General features: G+C 40.3%; 1 protein-coding gene across 7 annotated transcripts in view; it reads right to left on the bottom strand.

The window, feature by feature from the left end:
* Positions 1-17629, bottom strand: part of RABGAP1L (RAB GTPase activating protein 1 like) — a 227419-nt gene that overhangs the window by 181640 nt on the left and 28150 nt on the right. For all 7 annotated transcript variants that reach the window (XM_017836913.1, XM_017836919.1, XM_017836914.1 and 4 more), the window contains 4 exons: positions 17109-17175; positions 15724-15826; positions 14596-14762; positions 10771-10915 (listed from right to left, as the gene is read on the bottom strand). In XM_017836913.1, coding sequence (XP_017692402.1) covers positions 10771-10915; positions 14596-14762; positions 15724-15826; positions 17109-17175 — 482 coding nt within the window. The remainder of the gene's footprint in view (positions 1-10770; positions 10916-14595; positions 14763-15723; positions 15827-17108; positions 17176-17629) is intronic.

The following is a 17629-nucleotide window of genomic DNA, read 5'->3' as shown; positions in this document are numbered from 1 at the left end:
GTGCGCTGCTCCTTTGAGCACACTAGTTGTTACTGGATCCAAACTTGAGCCTGCCAAGGAACACTGACATCAGACCAAAGCAACAAAGCCCCTGATTTCTCTCTGCGCTGGTATTAGGGGCAGAATTCTTCGAAGTTCTTAAGGAGATCAGTGTTACACAGCACACACGCTCCGGTGCTTCAGCCAGAAAATACTTTCATCTGGAAGGCTTAGCAGTGTTTGCAATGTATTATTCAGTTATACGTCAGAAAATCACAGGCCTTAATTAGAAATGCCATATGCTCCCTCTCAAAAGACGCTAATGTCAAACTGAAAAATAGAACAGGGCGAAGGGGACAGAATAAACAGCTTCAAAAATCTCTACTTGATTTCCACTCTAAGGACTATTTACATATTCTAACCTGTGAAAGCACTTAATATGAAATAAGGAAAAAAAAAGATGTCATGGGAGGGATAATTAAGTGTAGATGTTCTTCTCTGAGCACTTTGATATTTTTTTTTTCCACATTTCATAGCATCTATAAACCAGCAGCATTAGCCAGAGCATGATTTAATCCACCTTCATATTGCTGGGAATGCCACAGATCCCTTCCTCTAAATGTCCTGGGTACTTCGCCCTCCCTCCTGTATTTGCCCTGACCTCTCAGAGCCATCAGCTGGGCAAAAAATGTGGGCAATAAAACAGGCCTCATCACAGCAAGAGGAGGATGGAAGATGTCTCCAGGGAACAAACCTGGGGGTTGTAAATATGTGTACACACAAACTGCCTTTAAGAACACTCACAGGGAACACCAAGCCTGGAAGGTTTTTGGTTTGCTTTGAATTGCAACGTGATTCACAAAATCCACAAAAATGTCACAGCTCATGAACCAATTCCCTGAATTCAGAGCCTCTTCAGAGCACTCCCACAGCAAGCATGGCTCTGCATGGCATCAGCATGGAATAACACCTTGGGCTGGAAAAGATCAGACAGTCCGATCTCCTGCTCCAAGCTCTGGCTGGATCAAGTCACTCTGAGCCCAGAGTGGGAGGTATCCTGGCTTGGGCTGGAGTGGAGTTCATTGCCCTCACAGTGGCTGCTCTGGGGCTGTGATTTGGGTTTGAGCTGGAAACGGTGTTGATAACACTGGGATGTTTCAGCTGCTGCTGAGCAGTTGCTCACACAGAGTCAGGGCCTTTGCTGCTCCTCATCCTGCCCTGAGGGCTGAGGGTGCACAGGAAGGTATGAGGGGACATAGCCGGGACAGCTGATCCCAGCTGGCACAAGGGATGTTCCAAACCACATGGCATCATGCTGAAAATGCAAAGCAGAGGAAAAAGGAGGAAGGGAGGACCTTTGGAGTGATGGGGTTTGTCTTCCAAAGTCCCTGTTAGACATGATGGAGCCCTGTTCTCCAGGAGATGGCTGAACACCTGCTTGCCCATGGGAAGTGGTGAGCGAACTCCTTGCTTTGCTTGCACACACAACTTTTGCTTTCCCTACTGAACTGTCTCAACCTCAGCCTATGAGTTTTGTCACTTTTACCCTTCTGACTCTCTCCTCCACCTCACCAAGGAAGAGAGAGCGAGCAGCTGTGCGGGGCGGAGCTGCCATCTGGGGTTAAACCACAACACCAAGGTAGTCTTGAACGCCTTCAAAGAGGTGGTAGAATCTTGACCATGCTGATAGTTTAAATACAAACCAACCAACGCACCAAAAGTGTCCTTTTATCTAACCAGAATTTCCCAGTTCTATCTTGTGTCTGGTGCCTGTTGCCTCAGGCCTTATCAGGCACCTCTGAGAAGAGTCTGGCTCCATCTTCACTGAGTCCTCTGACACAGCAGCTGCAGAAAGGAGTAAGATTCTTCTCTGTGTATCTTCCTCTCTAGCCTGAACCAAACCCAGGTCCCTCAACCCCTCACTGTACACCATGTGCTCCAGAGCCCCACCCTCTGGAGCACTGAGCACTCTCCTCAGTTTGCTGTTGTCCACAACTCTGCTGAGGGTTCACTCGGTCCTGTCACCCAGGCGACAGACACTTAACAGCACCAACCTGGTTCCAACACTGATCCCTCTCAGATACCACTGCTTGCTGGCTGCCAGCCAGACTTTGCACCATTAATTCATTCTTTCATCCCAGCAGTCCAGCCAACCTTTCAACCACATTATCTTCCACTTGTCCAGTCCCTATCTTGTTGCTGTAAGGATAAGGACACTATGGGACACTACTGGAGCCCTTGCTAAACCCAAGGTGTGCAGCACCCACTGCCTGCCCCTTGCCCGCAGCACTGGTCACCTTGTGACAAGGATTTGTCCTTCATAAATCTATGCTGGCTGCTCCCAGTGACACTGTTGGACATTCACGTGAAATGCTTTCAGGAGTATTTGCTCTATAACCAGTCCCATGGATTGAGGTTAGACTGAACCAGAACTTCCTTCTGGCCCTTTCTTCTTTTGGATACTTGCCAGTTGCATGACATGGATATGGAAACCTGCACAGATACCCCTCGGGTTGGCAGAGGACCCCTGGATGACAGATTTTGCATGCAGTCTGTTTTTTTAGCACATCTACAGACAAACCAACCTGTAAAAAGTGCTATCTCTCAAAAATCTGCAAGGACATTCAAGGACAGGCTAAAGAGTGAATCTAACTGAACAGAAGATTGGCGGTCTATGGATATACACAATTTTCTCAGTTCATTCCAAGGACTTCATTACTCTTACTCTATGGTCTGTATTTCCCAGCTCAAGCTTAATTCTTTCTAACCTGCAATTTATGCCAATCACTTTTTTTCTCCTAAACAATTTTAGCACATCTCAATTTCAAAAAGATGATCTTAGCCTTTACTGCTTCTTTTCTAGAGTACTCTGCTTGTTTCCTCAAAGGACACATTCTCCAGACTTGCTCTCATTTCCCATTTTCTCCTCCAGCTGGTCCATATTTTTTCTCATGACGAGAGGCGTTCAAACAAAATACTGAGGCATCCAGTGTTCAAACCAGAAGAATTACACACACAGTAACTGGTATAAGCAAATACCCTACAGAACAAAAAAAAAAAAAATCATACACACAGAAACACAAAATCTCTGCCTGTTCTTCCCCATCTCTTATTTTGTTGTGCAGGATATCAAAGAGGGAACACAGGGAACCCTCAGAGGGTAACACCAGTACTCAGAGCAGCACTGATAAGTTGGGCAAAGGCTGTAACAAATCACTGTGAGAAACCAGCTCAGAGCCAAGTCAGGCAGCACCCAAGTCCCTCTCTCTGATGAGGGATTAACAGACCCTTTTGAACAAAAGTAATCAACTTGGTTTATTGGCATTTGCCATTTGTGGCTTGAGGAAATGGATCCTGGTGAAGAACGCTTACCCATACCAACAAAAATTGAGGTATTAAATATGAATTTTTTAATCTTCCTGTTTTTACAGTGAAAGAGGGGGTTTCTGTTGTTTTTTTAGTGGGCCTTTTTTTGCATCATATTTTAAAAATTTGCCTTTAGACAATACTCCCCTCATCCATATTTTAGACCATAGAGCAGCTTTTCCAGTGGATTCAGTTCTCCATCAGGAAATCTTCTAGATCACCTGAAGCACGGCAATACCTTAGAAGTCAAACTCATTTGTCAGCTCACAAAAAGGCAAATAAAAAACTACGAAGCTGTTTCAGAGAGCTCAAGCATAAAGATAAATAAGTAAATAAGTAAAGTACCTCCTAAAATGAGTAGAAAAGCATGAATACAGCAGCTCAAAATGAACAGGTGGGATTTGAGCACTAATGGGAAGAAGAAAAAGGGATTTCTAATGAGTTTTAATTGAGAAGTTGTTACACGTGAAATAAAGAGTAGGTGGAACTGAAAAATAATACAGTTGGAGCAGCCTGAAGGAGAAGGAAATCAGGTCATGAAGATAGGTGGGAATAGAATGGGAATGCTTCAAATATGAACAGTTTGATTTTTACGTAGGAGAAGAACAAAAATGAAGGGGGAGCTGAAGTTGGCAGCATATTATCAGGGCACAAGATAGAGCATTACTGACATGAAATCTTTCCATACATACAAGAGAAAAGAGGATCGTGAGAGAGGCCACAAAAAAAAAAAGCAAGTTTCCATTTATAAGGTAACAGGAAATTATAGAGCATGAAGTATCATTTTGCCAGGAAGGACAGGAGTGAAACAAAGTTTAAGTCATGAAGGTATTAAATAAGGCAAATTTTCAGAGAGGTCCAACTTTTCAGTGCATTACTAAATATTTTGATCAACACAAATGGATTTTTAAATGCCTTCCAAATAACAGATTTATGAAATTACAATCCTCAGTATATTTGCTAATTCAGAGGGGAAAAGAATAATCGGGAGCAGAAAAATACAGATTTTTGAATCTGAACAAAGACGACTTGCATTGAATTCTGCTCACAAGAACCTTCTGCTTATATGTTAGTTATGTAATAAGTTGAAGAGAAATTAATTTGGCAGCCACTGAAGTGCACGTAAAGAGAACAAAAAGGAAAGATACAGAAATTCTTCACTAAAAGCAAACCAGCATTTTGATTCTTATTCCTTTTTATGAATGATAAGATACACATTTTTCACTCAATCATTCAAGCAAATGCTCATGCTGACAAATCTCAGCAATTCTGATTACCTTGCAAACAGGAGGCAAATTTAATTGCTTCTCTATGTAACCCAAAATCTGGATCCCAAACCCTGTATTTGATAAACACTGGAAGAAGGTAGGGTTGGATATCTCCGCCTTTCCCTCTCTGCATACAATAATGGTTTTCACAAATCTCCCAAAGGATCCACACTTGTACTTTGTAACCGTCCTGCCAGTTGTGTGCAGTGCTCAGCCAAAACAACTTTTCCTTATTATTACAACAAATTCTGCATTAAACTCCCATCTTATATCCTCATATATCTTTAAAAGCCTATCTTTGCTCTATGTCTTAAGAGTTTCAGCACAGGCCCTACATCACTGTCATATGAAACTAGAATTATTTTAAAATGTCCCAAAAATAAACCTGAACTGGCCATCCAAGCCTGAGTGCAGAGCTGATCCTCCCCTCATGGAGTGCACACCCAAGTGAGCCCCCGTGACATCCCTAAATTGGATGTACAAATGCTTAAAGCTGAATAAAAAAAAAAAAAAAAAGTGGAGAAAAATGATCACTTCAGCTCGGTAGTTTTGCTCCCACACAGATGACAAAGCCAAGTAAATGCTGCAAACTGGAGGTATTTCTGTAAACACAAACATCTTCCACATGTACCGTGCCGTCTGAGTGCTGACATCCTGCAGAACAGGCAAGAACATCAAATTTGAGGTGCTGTCACAATCCTAAGGCACTGCCTTGGTAATTTATGAATTTGTAGATTAGTATTTACTCCCATCTTTGATATAATCCAATGGAAAAAAAATACCAACATTACAAACACATGAAAATTATATGTTGCCCGGCATTTACTTCAAGTGCCAAGGCAGTATCCAACACACTTGGATGATAAAGCACTTAGACTCACAAAATACCAGGAAGGTGACGATCAAAACTGAAAAGAGAAGGATCTCATTTATTGAGATTATTATTAGTAAAAAGTAAGGGGGAACTGCTGGTTGAAAAAAGTCTTTTTAATCACCTTTTATTTAAAGTGGTCAAATTCTTTTTTTAATTACATGAAATGTGGCAGCTTGAGGCCAAACCATGGAGCTCATGACTGAAAACTGAGAGGACCCTCTAGCAATAGGAAGTTCAAATTCCTAACAAGGCAGCAGGATTGCAAGTTCTTTTCCAAATTACTTTTATACTGTCTATAGGCAGACAAGGAAAAGACAACCACTAATGAATAAAGCAGCCAAACCATTCAAGACAATCTGCAGTTTCTTCCAGACAAGATGCAAACACCAATTTACGCTCGTTTTGTGTTTCTTTTATGAAGTGACTTAAGTTATAAAAAACGAAAAAGCTTGAAATCCAAGGAAAAGATTTCACCTGTGTACCCAAGGAACTGAAAACTGCCTTTGTTTGAAAACAGTTTTTTTCTGTCATTCAGCAAAACTAAACCAAAGGCATCAACAGATTTCCCTGGAACATTCATGGACTGCAGGCCAGAAATAAGAAACTGTGTTTTGCCCTGAACCTCCCAAAGTCAGCATGAGGAACAAATTTTATCAAGGCAAGAATCCCTACACACAGGTGTGTTCCCAGGGACATCTGCAGGAGTGTTGAGGGGACACTGGGGAGGAAGAGGGGGATAAACCGGCTCAGAACAAGCCACATTGACTTCCTGAGTGTGTTCCACTGCCTGGAATGGAAACGGAGTTAAAATTCCCCAATTTTCCATTTCATTTACAATCCTGCCATTTCATTAAACACTTCTGCAACCCACAGAAGTACTTCAAATTCAAAACATTTCAAACACTCGCCTTGTAACACAAAGGCCGTCCTTGCATGAAAAAATTTAAATACAACTGTAACTATCAACTTCCACCAGTTTTGAAAAATCAAGTCTTCTGCACTCAGCATTTTTTTTATATACTAAGGAAAGGATCACATTCTCCCCGGCAGCACAATAACAGCTGCAGAAGTCAATTGACTGCATTTATTTTGCGATTTTTAATAACAGAAGTGAACTTTTAAGGTGTGAAAATAATCCAGTGCAAGAGAATGATCAGCAGAATCCATAAAATGACAGCAGGTTCATCAGGAATATTCATTTGGATGCCATTCTTAGGAGTGCCTGTATTTTAAAACTATCTCTTATGGAACTGGAGCAAAGGGTTCTTGTCTGGAGAATGGCCACTGGCAATAACCTCTTGAACTTAGGATTTGTCAAGTTTTAGTTCTCTTTTATAGACATAGCAAAAAGACTCCAAGACAGATCTAACTGATCTCGTTTAGGACCCACCGACTTTACTCTGTATTGGATTAATGTAATAAACAGTTCCTGTGAAGTACATAAAGTTATTTTTAATTTGGATAAAAATGCAGAGTTGACTATTTCAACACCACTAATGTCACTCTTCTCACTCAGTCATCCCCATTTGTTCATATCATAACCCCTATTTTATCACTAAATACTCTCTATTGACTCCTAAAGCATCACCTCCTCTACTCCTCTGCTTTCCTCAATCCTGAAAACAGCCTCTGCCACCCCCAGCCCTTGACACAGCATCCTGATTTAGTCTGGCTGATCATCTCGGATCACTGAGCATTGCCCACTCCTTCCCCACCACACACACCATCTCTGGGCGAGGCCAACACATCACACTCAGAGCTTTCTTCCAACTTTCACACTCCCCTGTTCTTTCCTGTCTGTTTTCAATGCCAAATCCCACCACCTCCATACTGAATTTCCATACCTCTTTGGGTCATTATTCTATTGTCTATCCATTTCTTATTGTTCTTAGAGAAGTTTTACCTTCTTAAGTTTGTTATTTCTTCTCTTGGTAAACAAACCACAAGCAGAACCAGTCCTGCATTCCTAGAGGTCACCTGGGAGTGTTCCAGAGGCACCCTTCAGGAGCCTCTTTTTGGTAGGCAAGTTATCTTTTCCCCGGACTACCTTTTACATGAATTACCTGTTTCAGGGTTAGGGTGAATGCTTACTCTGCAGGCAACTTACAGATGGGAACATGAGCTCATAACCAGACACTCAGGACCACAGAAAACTTCAGCCAAAGTATCTTTAACTCAGTTACAATCAGCTCAAAAAATATTTTCTGGTTTTAAACAGAACTGGTCCTGCTTACAGTGATCCTTAACCTTCTAACATTATCCAGACTCCAGAAGAAACTCGAATGGAATTATTTAGTGATTTCCCGAAATGTTACATTATAGTTAAAAAAATAAATAATTCAAATATTAGAGCCAAAGGAAGGTCAAAACTTCACGTATGGTCTGAGCAAGCATTGCTGCTAAAAGCAGTCAACCTATTCTTCCCTTTCCTCCCTTGGTTATTTATTCCTAGGACTACATCCTCCTTTCTGCTGGAAAGCTATTTTCCCCAATGCTGAGGGGCTCACGGGTGCAGCCAGGCAGTTCAGCCTGCCACAGAACACCACAATAAAATGCTCCCTGAGCTTTGCCTTTTTCAATATGCACAATCCACCCCATCTCTTCTGGGCTCTCACTTCTTAATACTCCAAAAAGGAGAAAGAGGAGCTCAACTAACTGTGCTCTGCTCCTTGGTACAAGGTTCTACTCAAAATTAAATATTAATAGTCAACTCTGCTTATTAATAAGAGCTGATACTTATACCCACTTTATTTGAAACCTTTCCAGAAAGTGTAAGAATTTCCTCATTATATATTTTAATCTTTTTTAAATTATATTTGGAATTTAATAGAAAACTTCTTATCAAGGAGTGTACTTTACATTCTAGGTTTTGACAAGATATCATTAATATTAATTATATTTTAAAAATTATTACCTCCAAAGCAAGGAACCTTAAATGACTGGATTGCCAGAAATATCTATTACAACATTAATAATTAAAAAACAAAAGTGTGGTTGGCCTGAAAGATCTCTAAGTAGCAACCGCACAATCTTTGCAAAGGTCTTATTTTTCTATATAGCTGTTCATGTGAAAAAAATCAAGCTAAAATGAGAAAAAAAAATTAAAAGCTAGGAATGGTATCTAGGGAGTATATGATATCAGTTTTCTACTGTGGCTCCACATTGGAAAGGGACTAGGCCTAACACTAGTGTAGTGATTATTTTAAATCATTATTGGCAGGAATCATGTTTGGCCTTTCATTAAAACAAACAAACAAACAAACAAGAATATTTTAAAAATGCCCTCTTTTTTATGACCATCTTTATTCATATTCTCATGGCACAAGACATATCAGCAAGCTGTGTGCATGCAGAGTACACAGGAGTTGGGTACTAACACAAAGGAAAATGCAATTGCAGTGCTTCTGAAATCAATTAGGGAATATTCTGTGGGCATGGAGGATATATAGATAAGGAAAAAGCAAAAAAAAAAAAAAAATAAAAATAAGGAGCAAAGTTAAAAAAAACCTATATGGCCAGGTAGCTACCATGCTTAACGCTAAAGTAAAGAAAAAGCCTTCTTCCAAGGCTAAGATAAGACATTGTAAACTCAAGGGGTTTTTTTCCATCATCATAATTAGTACCCTGAAAAGAAAAAGAAAGGAAAAGAATGAAGAGATTTATTTAGAACAACTGCAAATGACTCATTGAACCTGCATATCCTCCAGGATAGAGGACTTGTTGGCACAGAACTCAAAACGCGGTTTCCATGAGAACAGAGGCACATTGTGGTATTTTTAATGTCTTCTCCTAGGAAATAATCTACATTTAAAATATGGAAACTAGCATTAGGGAGCTAAACCGAAGTTAAACTTAGGTTCATACCCCAGTGGAATACTTTTTGTCTGTAATAAAATAAAGCAATTCTGTAGTAGTACCAAGAGGACAATATCCACATTATTCCTAATTGTGCTGCATTCATCACATTCTGTAACAGAGTTTTACTCTTCCCAATAAGAGCAATATTAAAAAAGAGGCATTCAAATAATTACTTAAACTCTACCCTATCAAACAAGTCCCAGAAATCATCCTGGCTCAATAACTCACACATCCAGCACGGAAAAGAACACCCACAGCTGAATTACACCGCACTGATCCACAAGTCCCGAAGGGCAAATCTGAACTAATTCTTGCTATGAATCAAGGCAATTCAGCAAGGCAGTCCCAAATACCAATTAAACAGAAGAGTTTCTTTGGAGAAAACAGTATTTTTACTATCCAGAAGTGGTACTTGATACAAAGGAGGAAATAACGCTGCCAGTCCATGCCCACTGTGCTCCACCCCAGGAATCTGATGAAGGTTCAAAGAGCACCTGACTGTGGGTTCTGCAAGCCTGGTGTCACCTGGCATACGTGGGGGGCTTGCTTTGTTAAGTGGAAGAGGGTAACCACACCTGGGTGCTCCTGCCTCTGCTAATGCCAGGGTTCTGACTCTTAGTGCACAAGCTCATGGCCAATACTTACCTATAACTAAGAATTAAGGAAGAATTTTTCCACAGTACTGAGACTTTTTATAGTATTGACAAAACAGTGCCAGAAATCTGAAGAATAGCTTTGTAAAACTAACTCTAAAATTTCTGGTAGGTCAGACATCCAGATCAAAAAAAGGCACATAGAAAGCCTATTCTGAGTGCTGTGGACTATCCCTCACAGTACAAAGAGACAACAGTAGGCCAAGTGCCTTCAAAAACCCAAAACAAAACCAAGAAACACCCCCAAAAAACCCCACCAGCAGGAAAAATTTGAGGTGCAGGCAACTGAACCAGGAGATGTTTTTACAAGCCTTGGATATAAGTGAGGGAAAACAAATCGTGCTAAGGAGACATTTTGGGGATGGGGGAACTCTCCATGTGAGTCTGCCTGGGATGTTTTTGATTTTCCTCTACAAACAGGCATTTAAAGCCTGCCATTTCAAAGCCCAATTCCTTCAGGAGCACATTCAAAGCAAATGGTTTCTGATCAGAAAAAAATACCTTTAGGAAAGCTTTTCTGCCCTGCTGGCAGAGCACAAGTGCCTCAGTACCACATTTTGAGGCACAAGAAAGATGGACACATTGTCTGCTGCTGCTGCTGAAACATCTCCAAACAATGGCTTGGTAAAAATGTCATTCCTAAAGAAGTGCTGCTAGTAGAAAATTACTGGTGATCTTTTTGTCCAAAGCAGTTAAGAATTAAATGAGTAAATTAACAGCAGAAATATAACGGTGTTATTTATGGAAACTATAAGTGCTTGTTTATCCTTACCTTCTTCTGCCTCATCCTCCTGAGATGACATAGGCCCTCCTCCACTTGTTGGGGTGACTAATTCTTCCTCTCTGGCAGATTCTCTTTGCAGACTGACAACTTCATAAATCGCATCTCCAGCACTTGTGTGGCTTTTTCCTTCAGACTGAAACAAAGTACGGGTATGTTTTAGGTCCCCGCTTAGAAAAATAAGGCTGTCAAAGGCTAAGCAATAGTTTGGGCAAGACTCCCTCAGATTTCTTTGCCTTGGCACAAGTAAATGGCAATATCTGACACTTCTGTTTCTCTCAGCTTTACAGGTAGAAAATATAAATAACACCGCATCATTTCCAAAGCTGCCTCTTAACAACCATTTTCAGTGTTGTTCAGAACGATGATAAAAAAAGCTTTCCAATTTCAGTAGCTATAATGAGTTGAGGTCAAAGAGAAATCTCAGCTAAAGAAAAGAGGGGAGAACAAACAGGAAAAATACTGGAATAACTGAAACAGGAGCTGAATGCCTGAGGGGGGAAAAATTAATTGTAAAGACAAGACTAGAGAAGAAACAAAACCTCATGCTTTAAACAAGCTGTAAATTGTAAAAAGCTCCTTTTAGTGCTTTATTTACTAAAAATCAGAATAACTCATCTTTCTTCCATGGACCATAATTTGAAATATACTCCTTCCTATGGGGAAATGTCATGGAACCCCAAAACAGGGCGGGTTGGAACTAAATGATCTTGAAGGTCCCTTCCAACCCAATCCATTCTTTGATTCTACGACTTTCTTATGAAAGTTAGTTAAATATACTTTAGCAGTTGCAAGTTTTAAAATAAAAGGAGTATTAGTTTCTCCTCTGAGTTACAGTTCTGAACAGTTATTTTTCAGTGACATGCAGTGATTAATATACTTGTAGAGAATTGTACAGAACTGCAAACTAATGATGATATTAAATGAACCAGCTCAAAATGTACTATTTTGTTCTTTGTGCATCTTGCCTAATCAGTTAAAATAAGGTAATTTTTGGAACATATTAAAAACATCAAATTAACCATAAAAACCAACACAGTTTAAGTTAGAGAACATTCAATTTGTTTAAAAAAAAAAAAACAAAGTTAGGATAAAGTTGGAAGACTCCAAAATACCTGCAGCGACATACACATGAACTGCTGACCAGCAACTGCAATTTCAACAAGCTGGTGAAATTATGCAGATGAGCACCTTAAACAGGGACTGCTTGGACTGACAAATATAAACTACTTGATAGTGAGAAAGCTTTCTTACTGTATGTTCGTCGTTCAGTTCTGCTTCCTTTAAGGAAAGGCTCCGATTATCAGCCAGTTTTGCTGACTGAACTCACAAAGTCAGTTTAATGAACTTTGGGGTGTAGGCACAAATACCCTGCGTTTGGTAACATTTAGCAGCATGATCTTAGAGCCATTATCCCTGTATCTCACAGAACACCATTATCAAGTAATTACAAAGTACTTGGTTAAATCAATCAAGTATTGATGCCCCTAATGTTATTAACCATCGCTATCTACAGCTTTTATTTTTGAGGGAGTAAGGCATGAGGTACTGCGGGTTTTGCTCTATGTTACAAGGATTACAAGTCTCCAGCTCCTTGCACATGTTCTGGTCAACTGCAAGACCCATCTGTATAAAATGTACGTAATTTGGTTACTGGTTTTCTCTGAAGCACAAACTTATTATCTAGAGGAACCCACCCTTACAAGGATCATGTGCTAACGATGAAAATGTGCATGAGCAGCACAGTAAGATAGAAACAAAGAACAATCCTAAATTACACATCAACCTGCATTTCTGTCAGTTTTCTTATCTGACTGCACCTCACCAAGCTTGGTTCAGACCACTAAATCTGTCTGAATCCTTCCTCAAAGCTATTTCCCAAAAAGTAAGAGTGTCCTGAGGTATAGTACCTTTCAGAGGTATGGGCAGGAACAGCTACTGCAATGCAAACTGTTCAGCTGGTAACTGGAGAAATAAAGATTTGCTACAAGTCACCCAGAGAGATCCTGTCATCCACAATCAGGACCTAATCCTGGAGAAAGATTCCTAGAACTAAAAATATTCCTTTCCCAGAGATCTGCAGAACAGCTCCTCTGGATTTTGCAGCAGGAAGAAATACATGTGTTTCTTCAGGGAAGGGAGGCACGTGTGTGTTTGTCACAGTATAAGAGGTGAGAAAAAGAAAGCATCCATATTACCCAACTAAAACCGGTACAGTTGCAAGTGATTTCAAAGGCAAGCTGAACTGATTAGAGATAAGTATCAAACAGCTGAGAATGGAATATTTTCAAATGTATTTAATTTCAAAATGCAGATATTCTCATTTGCATGTAACAGTTGGTTTTCTCAGATTTTCTAAATTCTAAGTTGCTATGCTAATCTCTAGAAGAAATACAGAAACAGCACTGCATGAGATTTATTTACTTGCTAAGTGTTAAACACAGCAGCACTTTTCCCACGGAATATCAACAGAGCTTGTTTTTGTCCTGTGCCCCACAAAAAGACGACAACACCAATGCTCCCATTAGGCTCAGAAAAATTAAATCACTGCTCTTTGGTTTCGTTAGTCAAGATGATGGACCACTATTCCAGTGCACACAGTACAGCCGGCCTCTGCCCTTCACTTTTTGAGCCAATACCAAAACATAAGTGTTTGCAGAAAGAAAGTCAACAGAGGCTGCAGGAGGATACAAATCATCCTGCAGTGATCCTGGGCACACATACCCCCTGTATGCACCTCAGCCAAGGCCAAAAACAGAACAGACTTTAGCTGCAATCTTAACAGCCTTGCTCTTTTCAACTTTCTGCAATAGATTCCTTTGCCTTCGACGGGTTAAATTCTTACAGGCACCTACCTTCACATTGTGAATGTCAGTAGCTCTTTGATTTTACAACGAACAAGTAAAGAGCCATTTCCCAATTTCACCAGTCAAGGGGACCTGCTTTAGAAGTCTGCACACAGGTCAGATTGCATAAAATTGTGGAGAATTCAACAGGTAGGCTCAAAATACTTTAAGCCCACAAAGCCAGTAACTTACAGCTCATTACAATTCAGGTTACAAAGTGTGCTGGGTTTGGCTGGGGGACAGTTAGTTTTCTCCACAGTAGTTGGTCTGGGGCTCTGTTTTGGGTTTGTCCTGGAAACAGTGTTGATAACACCAGGATGTTTTGGTTACAGCTGAGCAAGCGGGTTTACACGAAGTCAGGGCCTTTTCTGCTCCTCACCCCTACCAGGAGGGGGCTGAGGGTACACAGCCAGGACAGCCGATCCCAAATGACCCAAGGGATGCTCCATATGGCATCATGCTCATCATATAAAGCAGGGAAAGAAGGAGGAAGGGAGGACCTTCAGAGTGATACCATTTGTCTTCCCAAGTCACTGTTACACTTGGCAGAGCCCTGTTTTCCAGGAGGTGGCTGAACACCTGCCTGCCCACGGGAAGCAGTGAATGAATCCCTTGTTTTGCTTTGCTTAAGCATACGGCTTTTGCTTTCCCTACTGAACTGTCTTCATCTCAACCCACGAGTTTTGTCACTTTTACTCTGCTGATTCTCTCCCCCATCCCACTGTGGGGGAGTGAGCAAGCGGCTGCGTGGGCCCTGCTTGCCAGCTGGGGTTAAACCATGACCCAAAGAGACTGAACCCTTATGTAGCTACTTAATCATTATGCATTGGAACATCCCTGAAATGAATAGTTCAAAGAAACAAACTGCTGAGGTGCAGGTGCCATGTTAACTTTTATAAAGGCCCAACTAAGGCAGACAAGACAAATGCTCCCACCATCAACTTTTCTTTGAAATACCAGCATGCATTACCTGTTTTAGCTTCATGTAAAAAGTTTCTGTGAAGGTTTTCCTGCTGAAGTACCAGAAGCGTTCGTTGGCAGGATACACACGCACAACAGTCTCCAGCAAAAACCTGACTGGCTCTACCACTTCAGTAACAACCATATCCACAGCCACAGTCATGAAGACACGCTTATCTGCAACACAAAAACGAGTCACATACAGAAAAATCAGTCAAAGTTCAAATTTGTAAACTGCTGTTCGAATTGAAAACCTTTTCTGTGTAATTACTGATTCTACTGCACCCGTTTTATTCAGCTGAGTTCTACCCCTTAATGCCTGTTGCACAGAATGAGAGCGTGCATTAACCAGTGTACCAAGAACTCTGATAACTGTATAAACCAAAGACAGTATGTCCTTGTTTTAAAGACAGGGGCAAAACATCAAGCAAAGAAAACACCACTGAGATACATGATCCCCGTGAGACAAAAGGAACATGCACAGGATAAGGTCACATTTTGAAGTGTAGACTTTTAAAGAGTTTTGTTATACGCTACTAGAAATAACTTGGTTTGAAAATCCATCAGCAGGAACAGTGACTCTGGCTGTGTATACTTGGATATGACTTTAAGGAACTGATGTGACTTCTGCTTTCGGACAGGAAACAAACTCCAGATCTACATTCAGAGCTTTTACATCCCATCAGAGAACACAAATTCCAGCATTAGGAACTGTGCTACATAATCAAGCACTTGACTGCACCACTGCCAGCTGCCCCAGGATGCAGGGCATGAAATGCTATTTGTAATCAACTCACCTCACAGTTAAAAGAAACAGAACAGCAATGCCTGCTGTTCACAGTGCTCTGCTGAGTACAGGAGGTAGAAAACAACTTGCACATGGCTCAGGACCCAAAAATCCCGGTAACCAGGGACAGGTACATCAGCCCCAAACACTGATTTAATGTCTCCCAGTCAGCAACATGCCATTCTGTGAACAACTATTCACAACTCTATGTTAACCATGTTTATACAGAAAAATTCCTAGTGATGGATTCTTGGAACATAATGGTGCAGACATGCACCCTGACTGCCAGGAGAAAGGACACACACCAAACCGCTGTCGGGCAAAACAAATATACTGATTAGAATCCACTACCTTTAGGAGTTTCCTCGTTAAGTACAAGAAACATGGGTGCATTAGGATTCCACATTCCAGTAATGACATAAGCCTTCCCATCAGAACTCTTTCCCATGGATTCCTACAAATAAAATCATACAGGATTCTATTAGAGTTATGGTTTGAGATCAAAGAGATTGAGCACAGGGAGGGGAAACAGTTCTAGGAACCTCAGAGTAAGGCTGTGTTTACTCCACAGAACACAATCTACACTAAGAATATGAAATAATGGAATGAGCTATTACTAGTATGAGGCAAGTACATGCTTCCTCAAGTCTTCTGGAATAGTTCCTACAGATCCAATAGGCCTGTTTGGTAGCCTCTTTATGGATGAAAGGAGATTGATGTTCCCTCTCTGCAACTCAGCTTGTCGTGGAGAAATAGGAGTGACCGAGTTCTCCAGATTTAAATATAGAGCAGTGAGGTTGAAAGGAAAACACAAATGTCTATTCATATGCTACAGTCAAGAAATGGACTGACGAGTCATTAAATCCAGCAGTTAAAAGTAACTGGAATGTAAACGTAAATAGAATTCCAGGTGGAGTAAAGCCAGGAATTCAAATATCAAATACAGTAAAAAGGTGTTACACAGGTTTATAGAAACTACAACACTTTACAACTGATTATCATTTATTCAGTTTTATGATCAAATAATAAAAAGGGAACTAATTTCAGCAAATAAAATCAGGAAAAATGAGGTAGTAGATACAAACAGGCAAATAATCAAGTCCTACAAGAGAATACTGACAGGTGGAACCAGCAGCACGAGCACAGAAATGGACAGGGCAAAACTGGGACAACTGCAGAGCCACAAAAAGTCTGAAGGGTTTAACTCAAGCACTTCATAACTTGAAAACGGCTGTATTCTGATCCACAGAGAAAAAGTAATTTGGTAATAACACAGAAAGCATCATATAATTTTGTAGTTCTCTTACAAGCAGCCCTAAGAAATTAAATACAGTAGAAGTGAACACTTCACACTCTGAAAAAGAATTTCAAATCAAATGAAGGAAATAAAGGCAAAAGTTTTCAGCCCCTTGGAAAAATAAGAGCACTTCCCTGGCACCCAAACATAAAAGCAATTACTTGCTCTAAATTTTTAGGGAATATGCTTAACACAATACAGAAAGCTCAGTTATTTTAACAACCTGATCTGTGCCTCAGCAATTGAACAAAAAGCAGATGCCACAGGTTTCAACATGAACTGAAATATTCTGTCCATCTTATGTTTTAAGATATCAAATCCCAGGATTTAAGCAAAAAAACCCAAACAAAACAAAAGAGAGGGTTTTTTTGTTGGGTTTTCTTGGGGTTTTTTTCCGATCACCTCTATCTTATTAGAGCTTATCAGAGCTAAGTATTACCATGTCTAGTAAATGCATGTCACTGTTCTTCACATTTCGTCCAGGGCTTAGCAGCATCCCAAAACACCTATGAAGTGTATTTAAAACAAAAACAGAAAGGGAAAAAAATGAAAAAGGATATACATTAGCTTTTCAAAACACTAAAGTATTTGCTTGAACATAATGGACAGCCACATACTGCTTCTAATCTAAAGAAAACCTTACAGAGCAGTTTTTTGTTGGTGTTATGGCAACGCTCAGGAAACATCACATCATATGTTCTAGAAAAGACAATGGAATCATTTCTCAGAAAGAAGGTGGCAGAAATTAGCACTTGACCTGTGAAAACATGATCATTCTTAAGGACAACCTAGAACACTGAGTTTAAAGACACCAACAATTCCATCGGTGATGGAGACCGGTAGGAAGAAATTCACTCTCTCCCCAGTCCGTTTTAAAAATTGTTCTCATGCAATCATAGGAAAAGTTACAAACTCATCCATTCTATCATCCATAATGGCACTGGTGTAAAATATCATGTA

Source organism: Lepidothrix coronata, unplaced genomic scaffold, assembly GCF_001604755.1.
Source record: "Lepidothrix coronata isolate B3197 unplaced genomic scaffold, Lepidothrix_coronata-1.0 Scaffold288, whole genome shotgun sequence".
NCBI classification, from domain to species: Eukaryota; Metazoa; Chordata; class Aves; order Passeriformes; family Pipridae; genus Lepidothrix; species Lepidothrix coronata.
Note: the sequence above shows the minus strand (reverse complement) of the source record. Positions and strands in the feature narration are given on the sequence as shown.